The following is a 14176-nucleotide window of genomic DNA, read 5'->3' as shown; positions in this document are numbered from 1 at the left end:
ATGCAGGTGAACGCAGTCTTAACTAGGAAGAGTCCTGGCTGAGTGAATTGTCATCTACCTTCCTGTTTAGACTCATGTCGGTGGTGAAATATAGAAATTAGATGAATTCGTAATCACAACAGATGGCTGGGTAACGACAGACCAAAGCTGCTGTGTACACTTTCACTGGTGTTTGTACACGTGTCACCTCAACAGATGATTTGTTTCACCACAGTTTGATGTCATAACAATAAAGACCGTAATTATGACCAATAGTGTCTATGGATAACGTAGTTAGATCATTCTCTGATGTAACTCAGTTTTGAACGGTGTTATGTTGTTGGATCTAGAAGCCGTGATTTAAAACGGATCTGAAGTTTAAATATGTGGAATAACCTGAAGATTAGCTCCCAAGTTTATTTCACCCGATGATTAACATCCAAACGTTACCAGTGGGATAGGTTAGCGTTAGGATGGGTGTGTGGTAAGCGTCAGTTAGTTGTTATATTATATAAATCACTGTTTATAGGGTTATAAACCTTAATCAAAAGGTCTTAACTATCCGCCATAATTATAATACGATTTAGCGAAAGGAGTTTAGTAGCCCAACCTGGTAGTTAAAATGCTAAAACAAAAGAACTCGGTAACACTGCTAATTACAAGCTGTCGCCCAGTATGTACTGTAGTGTGATAGCACTATATTGTTCCAGAACTGATTATATTGATCAGATGCTGTTGGCATCTGATCAACTAACCTATTTCTTTTGTCTCCCAGAGAATGATGTGTTGATGGTGATGGTGGAAAACTTGTTATTATAAATAGGCTAACATTCTACCTCCATTTAGTGCTGTTATTTTACAAATATAATTTAGGCGTATACATAAATTGTGTATGTTGTCTCGCTAATAAAATGTGCATGTGCGTGATTTTTTTTGCATGAAAATGGATACAAAAGAATAGAAACGCATCACTTGTGAAATAGGAGTGGAACCTAACACAACCTAACCAAATCGTAACTTATCCTAATCAAATCTAAAATATACTAACTAAATCTAACTTCATTTATTGTGACCAAACCTATTTTTTTCTAATGTAACCTAATCTAACCTAACCTAACCTAAACTAATTTACTCTAACTTACCTACCTAATCTAACATCCTAACCTAACCAAACCAATATGCAGTATTAGAGTTGTTATATTCCTGAAATCCATTGATTCTTACATTTTTTTCCTAATAATCTGTAACGTAAAATTCATTTTGCAAAAATTGATTAAAGTTCCAGTATGTGAGCCTTTTGTTATTAAGATTTTTATACTAAAGGTTATTTTCTTTAATATAACTCTGTCCTCAATTAACTGCATTATAATTGTTCTATACATAGTTAATAATAATAATAATAATAATAATAATAATAATAATAATATTATTATTATTATTATTATTATTATTATTATTATTATTATTATTATTATTATTATTACCACCAACCGGGTTCTCGATAATTTTATCTATACAATCAATAGTTCAAACAATTCTAAGACACTTTTCTTCTATGACATTTCCCGCGCAAACGACCTACTGTATATTTTTATTATTGTTATTGTTATCCATTCAATTAAAGTGATACTCAGTTGGTCACTTTAATGCTACGGTAACACCTTTAATCTCATTCAAAGTCATTTAAGTCCGACATTTAATCTCATTCAAAGTCATTTAATTACCGCATTTAATCTCATTCAAAGTCATTTAATTACCGCATTTAATCTCATTGATGGATCTGTTTATTTACATCTATTTTCTTTGTTTTGTTGCGATTACAGAAAATAGATTTTTTATGAGGGGTGACGTCTTTATTTTATATTATGGTTGTAAGATATAGCATATTTATTACTTTGGTGTACTTTATTTTATTTTATTATTAACTTGATATCATTAATCCTGATAATATATGGACTTACTCAAAACATTAGCAGTGTACTTTGAATGGTTAAATAAATACTGTAGGCGGCGTTATCTTTCCCCATTCCCAAGTAGTGTGTGTTAAGAAAATAATAGATACAGAAGTAAAGAGAATAGACAAGAATACTACAATATATTTCCTCTAATTAATAGTTTGTTTCTAAAGATGGGAAAATCCAGATGATGTAAACAGGTGTTGTTATTGTGAGGGTAACCAATGAAGGTATTCCTGGGGTAGAGACACACACTTACCTAACAAAACGATAATGAATAAAAAATAGTTATTATATTTTAAAATACAGAAAATTCAAATAAGTTTTCTGAAATATAATAAATCAAGTAATGATCTAATATAATGATGGTAACTTCTAGGAACTATTTCACTTCCCTATAACCATTAGTAAATAAACGTAGCTGGGAACAGGCGTTAATGGGAAGGTCTTATTTGAACCTGAGTTTATTAAGTTTAGTTGAGGTCAGTGAATATGAACAATGGAACATGAGTGTTATCAGATCATAGAGTTATGTGTTCATGTCTGGGTTTAGATTCATTTACGTGTTATAGCAGAGAAAATGTCTTCCTTATGATGATATTTCCATGTGAATCATAGGAGGAAACTGTTAAAAAATATGTGTTTAGGTCAGAGGAATTTATTGGATTAAAGAATATGTATTTTATTTTGTGGAGAGTTTCGTTTAGAAATGTGATGATACTTAAATGGGTAAAAGTCGCTCCCGTAATGATTTACTTTCTGTTGTGGAGAATCGTATTGATAATTATATCTACGTTGTCTCGCGTTGGCTGAGAAATTGCTCTCGTTCAGTTATTAGTCATTGTAAGAGACGATTTTTCTCTGTTTCACCAGAAATAAAAATGTAAATTTAAGACTATTGGTTAGGTTGGCTCTACAATTTATCTTTTATTTACTCCTATAGTGGACATTATTATTTTTTTTTTGTATAACATGAATATAATTAATATTTCTCTCTTTTTAAAGGTTTTCTTCATCATGGTTGGTATAAAGGTACACAAGAAACTAACATTGTATTTTTGGGGGATAATCTACAGGTTGGTGGCCTTTGAGGCTGTTAGTCACATTGCTTATAATATTTTGTGTGGCCGGGCTATAGCTACTTGCCTACCTAGACTAATAAAAATGGATCCTGACTAAATCTTAGCTAACATTTACAGTATTATGTGACATATGTTGTATTTCTTGACTGTCATGGATGGCATATTACCAGAATGTCATGCGTGCTGGGCAACATGTCTGGCAGATGATAAACTTAAGATTGTGTTGTTGTTTTGGGAATGAGGTTCAGTATAGTATAGACTCCATAGCTCGTTAGGCAAGTTAATAATATGACTTAACCTTAGGACTTAAGTAGAAGCTGCCTGTACCTGTCTTGGAGCACTGTACCAAATTACCAATAGTATTAGATTTAATTTTACCTACATGATAGTACTGTACTGTATTAGTGGAGTGAACCATTAGTTTATTGATGTAGGATGCTTCATATGGGCATTCAAAATGTTGTCTTTATAAATATACTGTATGTCTGTTGTTTCTAGATGTCTCGCTAAGTTTGTAGTTTGTTCATGAAAATAGCATAGGTAGCCACTGAGTTATGAATGGGTTAGACTCCTGGACCATGTTCATAAATTAGAACTTAATAATTGTGGAAGTGAAGACATTCAAATGCAGTGTTAGTCACATTGCCAACTTGTGTATTGAAGGCTTAGTGTACAGTATATACAGTGTGTTATTTCTACACTGCCTTTAGGACCCATTTTCACTAGCAATAAATCAGTATTTAATTAGCTTCATCTGTACCTGTATTAAGTTCCAGATGATTTATGAAATATACTGTTTACTACAGTGAGTGTAATTAACTAGAATAAGTACCTTAGTTTTAGATACACTTCTAGTACATCACAGTTCAGACATCACCGTTATGATTATGCCAACATAGGAATTGTTATTGTGTCAGTATTGTTTAGCCCCCAAAATTTTTATTCCCTTTTATTTATTAATCATTTACTTGTATCCGAATCACAAAGCAGTTGGTGTTTGTTCAAATTGAGTGATGGGCGAGATAGAGCTGGGAGCGGCTGCAGAGGCCACCATCCAGGCATACAAAGAACTGGCAAGTGACCCTGGCAAGCGATTAGCCTTAGCACTGGTAAGTACGGTATCTCCTGGAGCTGTTACGATAAGTTAGACAATATACTGTACTGACTATTGTATTTTTTGTGTTTGGTCGAAGACAATTAATGTACTGTACAGTAAATGGATACTTTTTCCACAGGATCGGACTTGTATCCAGTTCCTAGCATATGTCATTGCTGAAGGTGAGGGATCCTTAGTACAGTCGGCCATCGAAACTCTGTCCCTCATTGCTGAAGCTAAAGAGTGTCGACCTTCGTTGGCCAATACGTTTGGAGTGCTTGAGTCGCTGCAGAGTGTTACCGAGTATGTAGAGTGTAAACGCCACATTTTGCTCAAGGTTATAGATGATGAGAGAAATTGCAGATAAGGCTGACAATTCTTCACTCTTGTAGGCCTCTCCTAGTACTGTACGTATATATTCCAGGATGACGAGAACCAAGAGTGTATAGATTATCTTTTTCTTTTGCTCTCAGTTAATCACTCTTACTACTGCAATATATGTATTCTACTATGGTCATCAATATCTCCAAGATACTGTACAGGAATCTTATTTACTTTATTCCAATCACTTACCATAACTTGGCATCATTCAGCTACCTAAACCACTCCCTGTCTTGCTCTTCTGTCAGCCACATGTCACTGTATCTTGGTTTTGTTCCCTCATCGTGTTCACTTCCTCCTCATCCATTTCTGAATTATGGACTTTTTTTTTACTGGTATTTTCCCTCATATTCCCTTCATAATTTGAGTTGTTAAACCCCTTCAAGATTAAAATACAGAAGATGTAGTACTCTTAAAATTTCTGCAATTAAAACTACTTGTAAATGTTTATTTGTTGTAAGATAAGAGTTTCTTGTGCCTGGTAATTTAGTGTATTGTACTGTGTTGGTAATTTGGTGTACAGTGTACTTTTGTAATAGCTTCTGAATTTTAGAGCTAATCTTTGGAGCTCTGTTATAAAGCAGAGAGTCTTTGCAGGTCATAAGAGGACTGAAGACTTAATTTTAAGGTATCATGGGCTGGTATTGGTGCTTTTATTTTTAGGATATTGTTTGACTGTTGGAGGTTAAAGTCATATTGTACTGTAATTTTGATCTTCTATGTTGGAGGTGTATTGTTAGAACTTGTACTGATTAATGATTGTCTTATTTTAGAGATGAAGAGAGCTACAGTAAGGAGCTACGTGACCAAGCTGCAGGCTTGTTCACCAGCCTGCAGTTTGCTCGCCACATAAAGAAGTCCAAAAGCTCAGAAGAAACAACAGCAGCAGCAGGAACTAGTTCTGGTGCCACATCATCTGGTCACGTGCCCAACCAATCCGATACAGTTGATAGTTCTTCAGATAAAACAGAGAAAGTAGATTCTGCACCAAAGTCAAAGGATTACTCAGAAGGGCCTCCAATAAAAACAGAAAGTGTAAGTGGTTCACCTAAGAAAGTAGATAGAGGCAGTGGATCACCAGAAAGACTGGAAGACATGAGTGCCTCGTCAGTGAAATGTGACGGGTCAGAAAATAGTCGGAGAGGCAGCAGCCTTGACAGTAGATCTGTATCGTTAGAAGAGGAGGTAAAAGATATACACATGATGCCATGTGTTCATTTTGTTCACTGTGTGGGTCTTAGACTTCCATAGTTTAAAAGGAGTCTGTCAGTCAGTTCTTGTACTGTATTGTACTTACCTTGTAGATTTTTTCTTAGAAATTTGGTTATGTTTGTAAAGTAATGTTTGGTACATTTTTTATGTGTTTGTAATACCTTACTTCATTCATTGTCTTTAACTTGTAAAAGAAACTTTTTTGTAATATTCAATTACTTGATAATATCATTTATAGAGGGACCTTGAAGTCACAACACTAGACAGCCAGTGCACTGTAGGAATAAAAAAAATTCTTCTCAATTCTATTTGACAAAAAACAAATGAAATTTTTCTTTTTATCAAACCATGTTTACTGTAGGGGAGATTTAGTACAAGTATTGTGACGGCCCCAGAGATTGAGGTTATTCTGTTATGGATTCTTTTTTTTTTTTTGTTTTTTTTTAATTTAAGGAGTAGTAAACTATATGAGTTATTTTTAACAAACCAGTTCTGTTGAGTGCATGTGGAGAGGATTTAATACATTCATTATTACCAGTGTTTCTCTCTCTGTTGTGTGAGGGTCTTTACTAATCCCACATTGCTGACTTATCTCATTTTTTATTTACCATCATTTTGTTTAGATATACGAGTTTAAGCTTGAAATAATCAATAAGTATTATAGTGTTGCTAATTTTTTTGACAGGTAACCAAAGGAGATAAGAAACCCAGATTCTCAGAGGAGAAGAAAGACAGTTTCCTGGGACCTCACAACACCAAGGCTAAGGTTGTTACTCTCTTCATCAAGGGAATGGTTCACCCAGTAAGTCGTTCATACTGAAATATTGCATCAGTCTGTTTATGTATTGCTCTCACTATGTTCCCTGTGTAGGTCAGATAGCCCCTGGCCTGAACTGACAATCGATCTTAATTATCAGGACTGGAGCTTCTCTTCCCCCAGCCAAGAAATTGGAGTTCACAATTCTAATAATTGATTTTTTGCACCATTTTGAAATTTCCTGTTGGATACCTATACCAAGGTTTTCCCTCATGGCTTCCTAAGATATCTCACAAATCTTGAATATAAAATGTCACTTAGAGTGATGATATTTTTAGGACTTAAGACTAGAGTACAGTATACTACTTTTCATATATGTAGTGTAATTCAGAATAAAGAAAGAAGTGATAAATTTGTGAGTTGATTTTTTTTATGTAATTTGTTTTGATTCCTTGGTCGTTTATCTCTTGATTCTACATTTCTTCTCTACATTTTCAGGAACAACGAAAACTAGTTGAAGAGGAATTAGTAAGAGTCCGTGGACTTATCAGCATCGTGTTTGATCTTGGACATTCTCGCGTTACGTGTCGAGTAAAGCGGGACTTGTCAGTCGAAAAATTAGCAGCTGCAGTGGCTCGCACGGAAACTCTCTCAGCACAACAAGTCACCACAAATTCTGATGGAGAAGAGGTGGGTTGTGGGTTCACTTGAATGGATCATAATATGGAGATATTCTTTCACCCAGTCTTTTTCCATGTCCATTTGGATCATTCTCATATATAAAATTGGAGCATCGACTTTGTCCTAGACCAGTACAGTACAGTATTGTATAAGTGTGAGTGATGGTGTATGTGATGTAAGGGTAATAACTTTTGTTTCATATAAATTAAAAACAGTTTCTGACTTTCCCAGGAGATCATACTATTAGGGGGAACCCCAAAAGAAATCATTTCCCCAGTTGAGGACCTCCCAGACTACCTGCCTGAGGAGGACGCCCCAGTCGATGATGCCACGTCAGCCATGGCCCCCTCTGGGACCTTCATGGAGACTGCAACTTCATGGTTCTCTACGGCCAGCAACCTCCTTCAAAAATCTTTTTATTGGTGACCGCGTGCAGAGCTTAACTTATTCTTGTCTTTGTTTATGATACATGAGTAGAACATCAGTTCAAAGTAGGAAAGATTCAGTAATCTTTCATTCAAATTAACAAGGTATAAAACAAGGTGCATAGAATCTGATGGCATTTAGAACTTGGTGCTTAGGAACAAAGTATTTTGACTTGTAGAGAGGATAAGAATATTGTTGCTGGACAGTTTTTTATACCTGTACAGTACTAGTAGCTTTTGCTGGTATCTAATGAGTTTAGGTTAAACATATGGTAAGCTTAACAGAATGCATTTGATATTAGTTAATTCTGAATTTTAGAAATTTATGAAAATCAACTAAAGTTAGTGAAAATGAGACAAAGTGTTGACCTTTTTTATTCTTTATGGACATTACTGTATAACTAAAAATACTGTTATGAATTATCGGATAAGGAAATTCCTTCCTTACATAATTCAGACTTTCTCCAGCAGTTTACCTCTGGATGCACACAAATACCAATATATCACTCAGCAGATTATATTTTCCACGTTGGGAGCTTTGGTTGTAATATTTAAAACACTGACTCCTGTTAATTCACCTTTTAATATTTCAGAGTTATGCATCATTGTAAACTGTTTAAATAGTTGTTTTTGTTAGTTTCGATGTTGGAAATGTTACATAGTCAAAGATTAGTTCATAGCCTTTTAAGAATATAATTTCTTGCCAACATACTCAGGGTAAGGAAAGACTACTATGAAAATACAGAGGAAGGAGAGACTCACTGACCCCTACTGATAAAGGTAAGAGAAGATCACCTCTATAAATGATCCATTGTATAAAGACAGTACAGTACAGTACTTACATACTACAGTATATAAAGTCATCAGTAATGTAAATCACTGATGAAAGCAAACTTCTGCAGTCTCCTAGATTCAGAGTTAGAATATTCATGGCTTTTACGCTTAATGCAAAAGTGTGCAAAAGTCCATTGTTGGTGATAATAGAAGTCCATACAGCTCTGTCTGTAGTTCATGGAACACATAGAAAGTTCAGAAAATAAACAGTTATCTTACCTTTTCATTATACTCAGCTCTTTGCTTAAACGTACCAGTGACTAGTGTTTCATATATATATATATATATATATATATATATATATATAATTATGCACTAGCTTTATACATTAATATAAATCCTATGTACATTAAATAAAGGAATATTCATATTACATGTTAGTCCAGAAATTATGAAATGATGTCCATATGGTTAATGAGGTCAAAGATATTTACCTTGTTCCCTGTCAGTAATGAAATTGCCCTTCATCACAAAAACTGAGAAGCTACCAAGAACAGAGACTGGGAGGCTCGCATGTGTGAGTGAAAGACATATGCCAGGACCTTGTGGTGATTCAAATATTACCACGAAAATACAAAATGTCGTATGACAAATTGAAGCCTAGGGGTTAAAGAACCATGATTAAAAAAAAAATCACTTCTCCATGACCTGTGTTCCTAAATTCAAAGACTAAAGTATAGTGTTATAGTGAGGAAAAGATGGAGAATTTAATATACATGCAATGTTTTAAAGATGAAGCTTTGTTTGTATTCATATAGTGCAGTATTTTAAGATGGAGGATTGTGTATACATGTAGGGCTTAAGATGGAGCATTGCTCATACACTTTACAGTACATATTGGGTATGAATGTTGCACTTTAAGACGATGGAGCATTGTATGTACATGTAGTGAAACAATATGTAAGAAAAATGCTTGGCTGTGTGTAGATGTGCGGCAACTGTGACCATAAGCATCGGGTTGTTTCGGGGTGTGTCCTGCATGGCTGTAGTGAGGTAGAAAATGCTTCAGAATTTATACTTCTTGTTATGATATTAATCAAGTGTTAATTCTGGGCCTGAACTTATGTGTAAATTCTGTATCTTACTGTTAATGCTGACTGAAAATACCTCTTGATAAGTTAACTAATCTGATCCAACTAATGTACCAGTACTTTGTATTGAAGATTTTATTTTTAAAGGGCATTGTATTATTAATTTTGTATAAAAGAATGTGTTGAAGCTTGTGGAAAATTAAATTGGGTGGAAATGATAAATGGAAATTCTGCATGTACAGTAGCTAAAACAATTATCTGTGCAGGTGGGGGGTCGATATGCTCCAAAATTTTATGTGTGACTAGTGACAGCCCTCATATACCAAAATTTATCGTCCATGGTCTCATTGTTAACTACAAAGTATGCACAGATAGTTGTTTTAGCTACTGTACATAGATGGTAGGATCATAAGAGCACTCTGACAACAATAGAAAAACACAGTACAGTAAGTTGTTAATTCTTACAAATCATTGTGTGTTGTTAACTGGAGTGTTGCATTCATAAGACAAAAATCTGCCTGGAGTAAACATTTTGCTTGGATACTTTTCAAAATTTATGAGATAACAGAAAGTTAAACAATAAATCTTATACTGTAGGTGGAATTATTTTAAAATTCTGATATTTGTTGAATTTGAAAGTATAATATGTGAATTGTCTTTCATGTAGAATATAAGTGAGTGCTTTACTGCGAACTCTTAAATATTCACTCACTCACTCACTTCCAGACTACAGTAACTCACACATTTACTCATTCTTAAACACAGGAAAAGTTCACTCCACAATGTACAGTATGTGAAGGCTCTCTAGGAGGAAGCAAGTACCGTACTGTACACCATAATTTCGTGTCCATTTCTAGTAATGTTGTTCTATCAATATATATGAAACATTTTTGTATGGAAGGAAACTGTGATACATCATTTCATATTTCAATAAATCTCTCTCTCAACTTGACGAGGAAGAGTTAACACCGTTGCTGTGGTGACCTTGATTCTAATAGAAGGTTTATTATTGCTTAGGTGTTCCTGTTCCTGATTAAGTTTAGATTCTGAAAGGAAAAGTCCATCTCTGAAATTACTTTTGTGAACTTATAAAGATAGTTTGATATATACTGTATGTATTTAGTAGAGCTTTTACTACCTCTGTTATTCTACCTTCCTTAACCTAAGGAAGATCTTTATAGAGAATGGCTCTGAAGTGTACTGTACTGTATCACCTATCTAGTTACAGTGAGCCCCCAAGTGATGACAATTCTCATGTTGACATTTCAAACTATCCTAAAACATTAAAACATGGACCATACTGTACTGTACGTTCACACCTGACTGTCAGCTGGTGCCCTCGTATGTTTGTGACCTGTGTTGGTATTGGGCAGTTATTAGCGCAGGTAACAGTTATGATTGTATTATTGGTTCATTGCCATTAATTACTATACTGTAGTTATATTCACTTGATGAATTGTTGGTTACTTCATTGGGAGTATTTTTTATGTTCCTGTTTTTATTATGATTTGGATTTAAGAGGAACTGTTATGGTAGACCAGTGAATGAGTACACTGCCGGTAGAACTATTCCAGATAGAATTGGAGTTTGGCAGTGTGACTCGGATGTTCTTTATATAGTGTTTTCTAAGACTTTGCCTCTTATTACAATGCCCACTGTGGAGAATTTGCAAGTATGTATATGTTTCTTGTATTATTTTGGCTCTCATAAATTATTTTTGTATTTTGTGTATTTTTTGGTATCTTATTACATCAATAACTGTTTTACAACAGTACTTAAATGAAATACAACCAAAGTATACCTGTGACCTTTACTGCTTGATGATAGTTCCTTTTGAATTGTTTTCCTTTTAAACACAGTTCATTGTAATATTAACCTTGATAACCCTAGGAGGGATATTCATACTAGATGTGAACAAACTAGTTCTAGATTACAAAGAAACAGACAGACAGCCATTATTGTTTTATCTTCTGCAGGTGAGTATAAAAATAATCAAGCATTATATAAGAGTTGTGGACTGTCATTGTAATGTAAAATTTGGTGTGGTATACCGTACTTATGTATATGAACATGCACCCCTACTTTTACAATAAGGTATGGTATGTAAACACAGTTGTACAGTTCACTGGTACACCCTTGTCCATTTAGTCTCTTCTCAGCGTCCTTCACCGTCTTTATAACTCAGTAAAGTATATTTTTGTGAAACGGTTATTCGAGTTATTGGAAAATCTTAAGTTTGTGTCTGATAAAAGCACTTATCAATAGTACAGTACTATACATTGTGTGTACCTTCTCAGGATGTTTTAGATTAACTAGATTAAATTGAAGTGCAGTATTCATGAAGTCTTTTGAATGAGATTAAGTTATGCTGAAGTAGTATTTGGATCAAAAGAATTGCAACTGTTCCTTTGGTATTAATTACTGTACTGGTATTACTTTATCAAGTATTTACTTAAAAGTACTGTAATGTAGGGAAGTTACCTGTGGAAGTCTGGTTTAGTATATGTTTTTGACCAGGTATTGTATATTGCCTAGGTAACAGAATATGTCAGTGAGACTTATCAGCAGTATTTTGTGCAGGTTACTTTATAAAGGTGGTATTTCTGAGTATTTATTTAAGAATAAAATTAATATGAAAGTACTGTACTTTCAGGTGTGTAAGAATTGGGAAATGTAAAGAAAGGATGAATAGAAAATGCATGGTATCAGTGGATATTATTACTGACCATCAAACATAAGAGAAAACTTCATCTTGATTAGTTTCTTATGAAGTCATTTGGTTTATTGAAAACTGAGGTACTAAAGACCACTGTTGAAAACATTTTTATTGTGTAGTAGTCATGTTGAACAGTTAAGTAATATATTATGGTATATGTAAAGACCAAATTACTTTACTGTAATTTAGTGCCGTTTAGAGATCAAAAGGCTTCAACTATAGTCCCAGAATGTGAACAAGATGCCACAAATACATATCCATGAGATGGTGTTAATACTTGTGCCACCTCCCAAGTTAAAGAAGAACTGTGCATCAAGTAACAGGAGAGATATTTAAGATTTCAGTGAGGTGTCCGTATAACACTGAAGAACTTGAATTGTATACAAGCTAAAGAATCTCCAGTGTAAATGGTTATGTATAGAAAACAGGCCAGTTATAGATGCTTCATTTGCTGTAATTAGCTAGATATCATACATTGAGATTATTCCAAATGCATTGTTGAAAAGCTTGTAAGTGCTGTGACAAACAAAATCATTTTCGTGTTGAATATAAAACGCCATTGTCATTGTGTCACTTAATATTTTGTCAAAAGTTAGATCTCTATTTGCTGTAGATGTTGTTAAATGTGCTCATAAATTTCCTTTCCTATTTTAACAGTTTAATGTGCTTGTTTTTATGTAGATCCAGCACTCGCCTTCAGTCCAAAGAGTTGTTGGTACCCGTCGTCCACTCGGCCGTGAATGGGTATACCTAACTTATATGCTGGGGGAAAGTAAAGTGAATCAGATGTAGTGCTGGCTACAGTGTCTCCTGTGTATAGAATGCTTAATAATCAGAGTGTTGTGTCCCCACTGCCCATATTGTGTCAGGCTGATGGGTACCCTCTTTAAGCTTTTATGTTATTGTGCACCCACATGATATAAGTAATGTAGGTATTTTTCAGCACAAAGTTTAATTGTTTTACAAGTGTGACATATATTATGTAATCATATGCCAGGAGTTGCCATTAGTGAGAAAACCTGTCTTATGGACCCTATACCATTCTATCTGCCTTTGAACGTGTGAATCATTCCATAAATGTGAACGAGACATTTTGATCACCTCATGTTTCACTACAAACTTTGATATGTATATAATTATATTTTACTGTAAATAAATGCCACAGAATGTTCGTTATTTATGTCTTATACAAATCTTCATCACTGTGTACTTAAAATTAGTGAGTGTTAAATTAATAGAGGTTCTCCAACTCCTAGAAAAATTCAAAACGAATCACAATTCTTTTAAGAAATTAGACTGCTGGAGGAAGGTACCATCTCATGCCAAATGATGACTGTTTCAAAGTTATAACCTTCACCTTTTAACCCTTAACCACTTGTATATGGGATCCCCTCTGTGCAGGTCTCTTATTTGTTACTTTGTTGTGAAGTTGATAGTCCAGTAGCATCCATCAAGTACAGATATAGTAAATTATGCACAACTGCAAAAGTAATTTTCCCCCACCATCAGCCACTGGAAGTAATCTGCAACTGTATGTATATATACAGTAGATAATAATAAATAGAACCGTAAAACAAGCATCATATATGCCTGATGGATTTCAAGGTTAAGTAGATGGATATATGTTAAGGGAAGCACAGGTACTGAAAATGTCAAGAGAAGAGGAGAAATTTTTGAATGGTGTTCACAGAGGTTTTATACAAAAAGTGAAGCATATTTTACTTTTTTTTTTTACTTTACTTTCAGGAAGGACAACAGCTCGGTGAAAGCAGGACTGTCTATATCCATTATGTGTAGTGACGAATGAGATAGGAAGAGAAGTGAAACCAAGAGTACCTGTAATGGAGAAGGGTGTAAGTTTGGTGAGCAATGATAAAGAATATAAATAATAGAGTCACCCATTGATTTCTATTGATATTTCAAATGTGACTGAACAGATTTGGAAGAGTGAATGCAGTACAGTACTAGGAAAAAGGGTGAATGAGAACTAAAGAAGTGAAAAATAGTAGTGAATAAGATGCAGAGAA

General features: G+C 34.3%; 1 protein-coding gene across 6 annotated transcripts; it reads left to right on the top strand.

Moving 5' to 3' along the window:
- Positions 1 to 2315: 2315 nt before the first annotated feature.
- LOC121858633 (armadillo repeat-containing protein 1-like) lies at positions 2316 to 13320 on the top strand. 6 transcript variants are annotated; one of them, XM_042355159.1, is made up of 8 exons: positions 2344 to 2416; positions 2940 to 2966; positions 4004 to 4125; positions 4252 to 4415; positions 5267 to 5678; positions 6391 to 6507; positions 6961 to 7152; positions 7375 to 13320. In XM_042355159.1, the coding sequence occupies exons 3-8, from the start codon at positions 4030 to 4032 to the stop codon at positions 7567 to 7569; spliced, it is 1176 nt and encodes a 391-aa protein (XP_042211093.1). In that variant the 5' UTR covers positions 2344 to 2416; positions 2940 to 2966; positions 4004 to 4029; the 3' UTR covers positions 7570 to 13320. The 6 variants fall into 6 exon arrangements, with proteins under 6 accessions (XP_042211092.1, XP_042211091.1, XP_042211096.1 ...); XM_042355160.1 differs by having other exon boundaries at positions 2940 to 3010; XM_042355161.1 differs by having other exon boundaries at positions 2352 to 2416; positions 4007 to 4125.
- The last annotated feature ends 856 nt before the right edge of the window (positions 13321 to 14176 follow it).

Source organism: Homarus americanus, unplaced genomic scaffold (genome assembly GCF_018991925.1).
Source record: "Homarus americanus isolate GMGI-L3 unplaced genomic scaffold, GMGI_Hamer_2.0 scaffold74, whole genome shotgun sequence".
Classification (NCBI taxonomy): domain Eukaryota; kingdom Metazoa; phylum Arthropoda; class Malacostraca; order Decapoda; family Nephropidae; genus Homarus; species Homarus americanus.
This window is presented reverse-complemented; position numbering and strand designations above follow the sequence as displayed.

What these genes read in the sequence shown, in the direction of transcription:
- LOC121858633 (XM_042355158.1), top strand. Translation starts at nt 4,030, where the DNA reads ATGGGCGAGATAGAGCTGGGAGCGGCTGCAGAGGCCACCATCCAGGCA. An exon ending in CTGTATCGTTAGAAGAGGAG is followed by an intron (nt 5,679 to 6,390) that starts GTAAAAGATATA and finishes TTTTTTTGACAG; the next exon opens with GTAACCAAAGGAGATAAGAA. An exon ending in TCAAGGGAATGGTTCACCCA is followed by an intron (nt 6,508 to 6,960) that starts GTAAGTCGTTCA and finishes CTACATTTTCAG; the next exon opens with GAACAACGAAAACTAGTTGA.